Source organism: Limulus polyphemus, unplaced genomic scaffold, assembly GCF_000517525.1.
Source record: "Limulus polyphemus unplaced genomic scaffold, Limulus_polyphemus-2.1.2 Scaffold135, whole genome shotgun sequence".
In the NCBI taxonomy this organism is placed as follows: Eukaryota; Metazoa; Arthropoda; class Merostomata; order Xiphosura; family Limulidae; genus Limulus; species Limulus polyphemus.
Window position 1 is genome coordinate 858,966 of NW_013665745.1, and position 10,286 is coordinate 869,251.

The 10,286-nt window shown below is 34.2% G+C and overlaps 1 protein-coding gene across 2 annotated transcripts in view; it reads right to left on the reverse strand.

Moving 5' to 3' along the window:
- The window catches only part of LOC106474068 (ecotropic viral integration site 5 ortholog-like), a 102,684-nt gene that overhangs the window by 32,766 nt on the left and 59,632 nt on the right, over positions 1-10,286 (reverse strand). Inside the window, exons 3-4 of one of the 2 annotated variants that reach the window (XM_022379361.1) lie at positions 5,694-5,904; positions 3,245-3,373 (exon numbers count right to left, since the gene is read on the reverse strand). In XM_022379361.1, the coding sequence (XP_022235069.1) occupies positions 3,245-3,373; positions 5,694-5,904 (340 nt within the window). Of the gene's footprint in view, positions 1-3,073; positions 3,374-5,693; positions 5,905-10,286 lie in introns of both variants that reach the window. The other variant, XM_013934756.2, reaches the window with a different exon arrangement.

A 10,286-nucleotide genomic window follows, 5' to 3' on the forward strand; every position in this document is an offset into this window, starting at 1 on the left:
AACAAATAACTAAAACAGATCCGCCATGCCAGAATGAGATTAGTTCTTATAATACAGTTTTAAGTGCCCTCTTGTGTCACTGTACAAGTTGCTTGATTTAGAAGATCAATATTCTAGCTCTAGAATAATGCTGTATCTTATATTACAAAACCAAACCATCCAGATGATATTACTCTCAAAGTAAAAGATAATATGCAGTCAATTAACAGCGCAGGCACAAGGAACTGCAGTCTCGACTTTAACTACATTAACCCCTGAAAACTGAATCATGTTGAAACACACGCATTTTTTGGTACCCATATTTGTATCTCAAAATTCATGGCTTAGGAATATAAAATAAATGCTTATAAAACAAATTTAGACTCATTAGAGACGTTTTTGCTGCCCAGAAATCACTTATTTGGTTTGTCAAATAACAAGAGACATCAAACTAATACATTTAAATCCATTTATAAAGTTACAAAAATGTTTTTTTTTTTACTTTATTTCGCGCAAAGCTATTCGAGGCCTATCTACGCTAGTCGTCATTAATTTTGAACTGATAGACTAAACTGAAAGCAACCAGTCAGCAATATTGACCGCCAATTCTTGGGCCACTTTTTAACAACGAAAAGTGGGATTGACCATAGGAATATAAGTCCCCCACCTCCCTCTACCTCAACAGAGGAGGTGAGCTTATTCAGCGAAGTTATGATCTCGCGATCCGCACGTTGTGAATCGAGCGCCTTGACCACCAGGTCACATCACTAAACACGGTAGTGGTAAGTATGTAAGGATGAGCCGGGAAAAAATGGCCGTCGCATATCAGGTGTTGCTCATCATAAACTCAAATCTCTCTTATAACACTGTAAGAGACTTTTATAAACACCTAACTTTAGTTTTCGAGGTTTTCAAAAGCTATCAAGACCTTCAGTTTAGCCAAAAAACATCGGTAAAGTAGAGAACCGGCGAGTAGCGTAACGGCCAAATGTTCTGATTATTCTGATTCTGGCGTCAGAAGGGCTAGCTCACCAGTGTTTGACGTTGTTGCGACGATTTAAACACCAAAATATTGCATTTTAACTCGGGGAGTGCAGAAATAGTATAGCGTTTCACTAACTTCAACACATGATGGCCATCAAGACAAGTCATCACACCAGGCTAAAACTGCTGCCTTCATAACGACTGCCATTCATTAAAAAAAAAGAGAAGAAAAAAAAGAGGAGAAACAAACAATAAAAAAATTTAAAAGAAATAAGGACGATGTAGAGATGCCAAAAGTACAGAAACGAGGTAGGAATGAATACACAGAAACATACAGAAATTCCTACACAAGTAGCCACTGAGTCAATGTTATGAACTTATGGGAATTAGCCATTGTAAGACTATATAGCATTGTTCAGTTTAAATACTTTTATTCAAACTTGAATTCATGCAAATGAAAGGAATTTAACATATAGTTGTAGATAAGTTTCATGGAAATATATGGCTACTTATATGTAGGGATTTTTGTATGGTTTATGGTTTTGTCCATTAATCCCTAAATTTTTTCTTTACTTTTTGGCATTGCCATCCCAACATTATCTATATTTTTTTCGAAAAATATAACAAGTTCTGATAATCACCAGACAGGTCATTGTATTCTATAATACTGATGTTTATACCACCAAGATATATATATCTATAATATTGAAAATGATGAGATTTAATTTAATGGAAGGCAACTGCCATCTGTGGTTCTACAACTGGCAACTGTCGTCCATTCAACTAAATTTCATCATGTATACTCTGCCTGAACAATCTACCAGATAATATTGAAATTATTGCAGAATCTTTTCCAAATCTAAAATGTCATAGTTCGAGTTGTAATTTGAAGGTTTAAAATAGGAAGTTTAAAAGGTTTTTCATTATGTATTTTATAGTAAATGCCAAAATGTTTACATCTTTCAAGTTTATTTCCAACAAATCTATAGTTAAATACATTTTATGTAATATTATAATTCCTTTCCTCTTTCATCTCACACATTTAAAAATTATTAAATCCTTCCAAATTAAAATCTCCAGTTTCCTATTGTTTTAGAAACATCTCGGTGATTATTAAAATATCCAATAAAATCACCAAATTACTTGCAAATGTTCAAAAATAATCCCACTTATTGTGAATATTATTACCACTACTAATGTGTTACAACTCACATTTAACACCACAGTACTACTAGTAGTAACAGTAATAGTGGTACACAGACACTATTCGTTTGTAGCATAAGGATCGTATTATCTTCACTCGTAGCAGAGTAATAATTGTCATCTGTAGTTTTAGCAGGCCAAAACTTCCCTCCTCTACTTGTAATTGTCAAAAGAGATCATTACTCAGCTGTAGCAAGCCAACAATAATACTCACCTGCAGCTGTAGCAAGCCAACAATGATATTCACTTGCAGCTGTAGCAAGCCAGCAATGATATTCACCTGCAGCTGTAGCAAGTCAACAATGAAACTCACCTGCTGTTGTAGCAAGTCAATAATGATACTCACCTGAAGCTGTAGCAAGCCAGCAATGATATTCACCTGCAGCTGTAGCAAGTCAACAATGAAATTCACCTGCTGTTGTAGCAAGTCAATAATGATACTCACCTGAAGCTGTAGCAAGTCAACAATGAAATTCACCTGCTGTTGTAGCAAGTCAATAATGATACTCACCTGCAGCTGTAGCAAGCCAACAATGATACTCACCTGCAGCTGTAGCAAGCCAGCAATGATACTCACCTGCAGCTGTAGCAAGCCAGCAATGATACTCACCTGCAGCTGTAGCAAGCTAGCAATGATATTCACCTGCAACTGTAGCAAGTCAACAATGATACTCACCTGCAGCTGTAGCAAGTCAACAATGATATTCACCTGCAGGTGTAGCAAGTCAACAATGATATTCACCTGCAGCTGTAGCAAGCTAGCAATGATACTCACCTGCAGCTGTAGCAAGCCAACAATGATATTCACCTGCAGCTGTAGCAAGTCAACAATGATACTCACCTGCAGCTGTAGCAAGCCAACAATGATATTCACCTGCAGCTGTAGCAAGTCAACAATGATACTCACCTGCAGCTGTAACAAACCAACAATGAAGGCACTTCCTTGACAGTATCCCACTTCTCTGTCATGGAGTGAGTAAGCTTTCATCACGTTGAAGAGACCCTCTTGACCAGGTCCATCTTTCTCTCTAAAAAATTCATGTTCTGGATAAGTTCGGGCGATGTCTCTACGAATTACCTTCTCACACGGAGAAGAGCTCTTGATGTACTCTGCGTAATGTTCCTTGCTTGGACTGTTCTGTGCGTTACATAGCAACTGCCAAACTACACCTCGGAAGTGATGAGGAATTCCTTTTCTAACAAGTTCCTGAAGAAATGAAAACTATGATTAGTTTTATCAAACGTAATTATATAAAGTTTTCCATGTCCTTTTATTATTACGCTATGACGTTATAAGTTCTAGATTACTATATATTACTTTTTCAAGAGGTACACGTACAGTATGTTGTATCATTAAGACACGAGAACCCCAAGAATATGCAATTTATTGATCTGTTAAGTGCTTGTACACAGGACAGAGAAAACAGAAAGCTGTGTGATACACTGTTGTTTGCAGTATATGATACATAAAAAATATTATTCCTTTATTATTACGCTATGACGCTATAAGTTACAACTTTTAATATCCTCGTCACTATTCGCCTGCAATGAGCAGATTGGGAAAGAACGGACTTTTATTTTAATGTTTTATTGATCTACTTTTATTATAATCTTGGAACTCGGTTACTATCCAGTCAACATTAATTTTCAGGAAAAACTTCAACACTTTAGTGTTCCACGTCAATATGGCATGTCAGATGCTATGTATAATGAATTTGATTTCTTGTTGGATGTATTTATTAACATCATGATATAGTGGTTTAGAAGTAATCAGTAGTTGAAAGATATCATTAAAAGCACAAATTTGTGTAACTGTAACAAATACTCAGTTGAAGCTCAGTCTTTTATTGCTTTTCACCTGCAACTATTAAACTAGATTTTATCAAAGGGACAACTTTTCCAAACTAAGAGAAGACTAATAAAAACATATTAAGCTTTCATGAAATGAGAAACACTAAACAAGACATTTGAAAAGCTAATTTTTAGAACCTAACTTCATAACAGTTGAAAAAGAAATCAACACGGAGAACAATAACGTAACTTTATAACAGCTGAAGAACATCAAAATGGAGATCAATAACTACAATATGAGACAATCATTATTTTATTATATTATCAGTTATCAGTCTTCTAGTATTCCTTCAGTGGTTTCTAACATCGATACATTAAAAGCGTTGCGAATTTAACTAGACATTATCTATTGCTATAACAACGAAAAAAACATTAACTTATGACAATGAAATAAAAACAAACTGACATATGTTAGGGTTAGTAAAGAGTAAGCTACTGGTCCGTCTGTCTGTAAGTAGAATGCTTAGTTAATAAGCGATATGGTTTTTACTTTAATTACATTGTATTGGATTGTGTGTATTTAAATACAACTTAAAAGAAAACAACCCCATTTACTAAACTTTCACATCTACGTCCTTATTCTAGTTTTTGTTTTCTGGTCTGCATGATGTAGATTATACATTCCCAGATCTTATTAATTGTACGGACAGTATTTATTTATTTATTAATATGAACATTTTTCATTCAGGATTCACAGTACTTCACTCTCGGTTATAAAGAGCTAATTTGATGTTCATGAAGCTGTAAGTTGTGTGCACAAAAACTCTCGATAGTGACGTAGAGTTAACACTACTGTGGCCTTTTCTGTATAAGTATGGAGAACGTTTGAGTAATCACGTGACGTGCTCGAGGTGTTTGCGCTATATAATCAAGTTTGTATACTTTTAATGTTATAAACATTTGTCATTGTCTGTTAGAGACTAGCAGAGATACTAGAAATGAAACAGGTAATAATCCCTAACATCTCTCTCTCTCTTACGTTCTTCGATATTTGAATAGTAATATTTGTTCTGTCTAAACGCTATTGTTCAAACATGACCGTAAAAATTACTTGTTTTAATGTTTCATTTGTGATGGTGTTTTCAACCTGAGAGGTACCCTATCGCACATGTGCTAAACGGTCAGGTATAGCTTATCCAAATTTGGAATTAATCGACAGCTCTGCCGCCAAAAGAGCTTTGTTCAGCTTTGAACCGAATAACGGGATTAATTGTCTTTCCTATAACGCATCTACGGTTGAAAGTGCGTAGCTTGTTTAGCCACACTGCAGCGTGAAACTTGGACCTTCTGATCCGCATCCTGGAAAGCTAAATAGTTCCTAAAAGTTAAGTTGTCGTTTGGCTAATAAATAATTGTCTCCATCCTAACAGTATGAGTTGAATGGTATGATTGAAATGCCGCGACAACATGTAAAACAAAAGCTTACTTTAATGACACAGATGACAAACAAATATAGTTACAGCAACTATACATTCGGAAAATAAAAATATATTAAAATCGTTGTACTGGAAAAAGATAAGTAAATGATCGATATTTAGGCTAGACGATCTCTTCGGGACCAGATCACTCGGTTGAAATGTTGACTACATGATTATTTATTCCTTACAGAGATTTTAAGATTTTCTTTTTTGTACTTTAATAATACAACATAAAGATACACTGCTCAAATAGCTTACTCTAACATATTGATTCTTCTTCTTCATGTGATTATCCCAGTCGTTAACTATCTTCCCCCAAATTAGCCAGACATCTTCAACTTGCTCATCTTCCAGGGGTGCACTGTGGTGGCTCTGTGAAGATTGAGCAGACACCATACTAGTATCCGACGATTTCCGTGAATGAGACTGGACCAAAGAATTTAGTGACTTTGAATCTGACTCCAACAATCTAATATAAAAATAAATATAATATACGCATATTTTGAGAAAAGTGTCATTCGATTTTCTCGACATATTCTAAATTTATATTTGTGAAAAATGTTAAATTAAGTAATGCCGTGTAAAAACTAAGATAGATAAAAATGGTGGTTGTAGGGGGAGTATTTATCCTGATGATAGAGTTGATACTTGAATTTATCAGACATAGATATATAAAACTTTTGCATCTAAAAACTCCTTTGTGGTTTAGTGCTGGGCTTGAGTTATTATATCAGAGCCCATTCTGTACGCCTAAACAAAGAAACAACCAGATCTAAAACTTAAAATTAAATTACCTTAACGTTTCTTATAAACTTAGACAGTTTACTAATTTAAATATCTTTTGTACATAGGTTTTTTTGGTATGCAAATATGTATATTTTTCGTGCATAGAAGTTAGAAGGTATATTAATTAACATTTTAATAATTTAAATATCTTTTGTACATAGGTTTTTTTGGTATGCAAATATATTTTTCGTGCATAGAAGTTAGAAGGTGTATTAATTAACTTTTTTTCTTGTGTGTGTATATCTTTTGACTACAGTATGTTAATTATATTAAATCCGGGTATGTAATTAATATTTAAAAATATTAATAAAAAAATGTAAGATGCATCATAATATTTTACCGAAGTACATTTAAAATAAAACCACATTTAAGTGAGTTACGTGATGAAGTATTTCCGCTGCGGTAAAAAGTTACATGGTCGTTATCGCGCACAGGAAGTTAAGTGGCGAATAAAAACGCGCTGGCTTTGAATTAGCGCACGCGTCGCTGTTACAAACGACGTGCCTTCTGAAGATGTGTAGTTTATTACGGCGCATTTGTCCGGTTTCGGTATTTTTACTCGAGAGACGTTTACGAGCGAAGGATATTTTCAGTAGCTGTGTGGAAACGAGTATCGATTTTAATTGAATTTCTTTCTGTCGCAAAGGCTCCAGAAGGGAAACACGCTATTCTCAAACCTTCTATGCGTGATATCTCAGTAAAATGATAATTTATGTGAATAGTTCTTCGAGTAACCACTAGGAGTTATCGCTGTTAAACGTAAGGAGAAACAAAATCAAAGTTTTTACTTCGTTAAATACTTTTTCTAAAGTTCGGTGTGACAGCAACAATAGAAGCTTTAACAAAATATTACTTTTCATTTTGCCGCTAGGATACTTTAAAAAAGCATTACGTCGTGCGTTATTCACCAGAATTGCATGAACCATATCAGGAGTAATTAATTGTTTAAGGTTTTAGCACTCACTGATTAGTTAATTTTACCAATATTGATCACTGGTATATTAAAACAGCAAAATTACCATTATAAATTTTTCCTCGACATAACATTAATCATTAATTAGCATGGCGACCAGATTTCAAAAACCATAAAATGAGAAACGTCAGTGGTAGGAGGAAGTGCGAAGGGTGAAGAGGGGACATTACTATTGATATCAGGAAAAACGTGTATGTGAAATACCAAAAAGTTCATAGAATATAAACCGAAAAATCTATTTATTGTGATTATTATCTTCATTTTATTTTCTTCAAGTTATCTTAAAATAAGTACATGATGAAGAGCTTCCTGCAGTCACATAACTATCAGAAACCTGCTTCATCAATTACTCTCTCACACACACACTCATATACAAAGAACAGGTACGCTACTGTCATATGCTGCCGTCTAGCGTTAAATTGTTTCATCAATGAATATTTAAAACTCGCAAAGTTGAAGGTTGAAACAAGTAATAATAACAATATTGATAAATATTTTCTTGTTGGACAACTGAAAAATGATAACAGTGTAGCTCTTTAGACTCTATAGACTAAACTAATGGTTAATTACGATACTAGACAGATCGCTGGAGATCGGAACCTCCGGTCAATTTAGCCATTGAAGTTTGGTGTACACATACATATATATAAGTCGAGAGGAACGGTGGATCCGACGGCGAAGTTATATGAAAAGTTGGCAGAGAAATGTCAGTGACTCTATACAGCACAAATAGTTCTGAGGTTTATGGGGTGTTAGCGCTTAAATCCCATCAGCAAAAACCATTGTTCCACTATTATTATGAATTAATAAACAAGATTACGACACTTATGACATATAACATTGTTTATTGACAAAAAGGGGACATGGATGAACGTTTCAGAATCCTACCCACGGACAATCTGAGCTAGTTCTATATAATTTTAAAATAAACTAGAGGGAAGACAGCCGTCAACAGCACCCACCGCCAACTCGTGGGTCACTATAATCGAGTAGTGGGGATTTCATTGTTACTTTTACAACACTCTCCCAACTCATAAGTTTGTTTGTTTTGAATTTCGCGCAAAGCTACATGAGGGCTATCTGCGCTAGCCGTCTCTAATTTATTTTTTATAGAAGTTATTTCGCAAAACTCGGTATTACTCTTGTACGTTTTTGGTTGATGAAAAGAAAACAATCCTGTATTTGTGATAACCATGTCAGCTTTCGGAATTCGGTACTTCTGATCTAAGAAAGATATATATTTTTTTAGTAAAACATCAATTACATTATGAAATGACAAGAGAAGTAAATATACTAAATAAAAACATCTTCTAATACTTTTTTTTTTTACTTGATCTTTCGTGTAGTATTCAGTTTTTGATATTTCCAGGTCCCCCAATGGACCAGCAGTACGTTTACGGATTCCAATGCTAAAATCTGTGGATCGATTCCCCGCGGCAGACAGAGCGCAGATAGTTTATTATGCAGCTTTGCACTAAAACAAACAATATTTCCGGTGCGAGAATGTGCCGATTTTAACAGAAGTTTACCGAGTAGTTTTTGAGTAAAATACAGAGTAACAACCCTAAAACTTTCACATTAACCCTCATGCAAATAAAATGTCTTAGTTTAAAAGTGCTGCTAATAAATTTCCCCAACCTTAAGTAATTTCTAAGCGATAACAATATATTGTGTATGTTTATTTATGATGATAAACATTCCTTCCTAATGGGAATAACTACTACAAACTTCTCTAAGATAACTTATATCTCCTACTTTCAGTATTTTTGGTTGTTATGGTAATGGATTATTTTAATTATGTCTCACTGGTTCGATACTGGGAACAAACTTGCGAACTTGAGTTGACCAACAAGTAAGTACACATAATTATTAGCCGCGGCATAACGGCCGATAGAACGGCTTTGAGATTTGTCGTTTTTTTTTCTTCAAGTACATACTTCTACCTCATAGTTCCGTCATCATTTGAACGATTTGAGATATGATTATAGTTTTGGACTTAGGAGGTCAAACCCTTTCGATTTATGTATTTGACCATGTCCAAGGTCTCATAGATCAATTTATACTAATCCTTTCTAAAAGAATTTCCATTTAAGGGTAGGCTTGTATAGATCCTGATGAATAATAAAACTGGATCGGGTATATGCGCGCCCCACACTTGGTATTACTGGCACACAAAAATATAGCTAATGAAAAGGAAAAAAAAAGGTACTCATAGATTAATTTATTCTAATCCTGCCTAAAATAATTTTAAGTGGTGTGGCTATTGATGATTCCCTCTTGTTTTACCAATGCGCGACTCAGGAACTCAAAGAATCAAACACATCAGGCAGTTCCATCACTGATTTTCTTTCCATTTCAGTAATAAGTACGCTACTCAAAGTCATTAATTGCATAAATATCGTGGATTTTAAAATGAGTCAATAACTCCAAAAAAAACCAAAAAACATTAAGATTTGTACTAAATTAGTTATGTTTTGGCAAATAAAAACAATCATCATCAAATTTACGCTTAACAAGTCTAAAGTTTATCTATGTATTTATTAGGGCATTGTACTCTTTAAAAATAAGCTATATTAACATCTTAGACTATTATTGGGAGCTCTTTTCACCGTTCCAGTCTGCGAATTGGATAATCTATGTCAAACAAATATATCGTACAATGAAACTAAGTGACTTTTTTGCATGTGTATTGACCTTAGAGACACCTTAGAAAAAAAAACCCAAGACAATCACATTACAAATAACAGTTTCTAAGCGGAAAAGGGTTTTTGTTTGATTCAGAGATAAGAACTTTCGGTCAATAATCTCTTAATTAAGTGTAAGTTATTTTATGCCAAAAATCGTTAAGGGATTTAAATAAAATTATCATTCGTTATCTGAAATGTTACAGTTGAATTAAATCTCATTAGTACTTTACAGTTCCACGTATTTTATTATAATTAAATAAACGCAGGTACTCTATCTCAAACACAGTTACATCGAATTGAATGTATGCAGAATAAATAAATATTTTATAAATGATTGCTTGTTTGTTTTGGAATTTCGCGCAAAGCTACACGAGGGCTATCTGCGCTAGCCGTCCCTAATTTAGC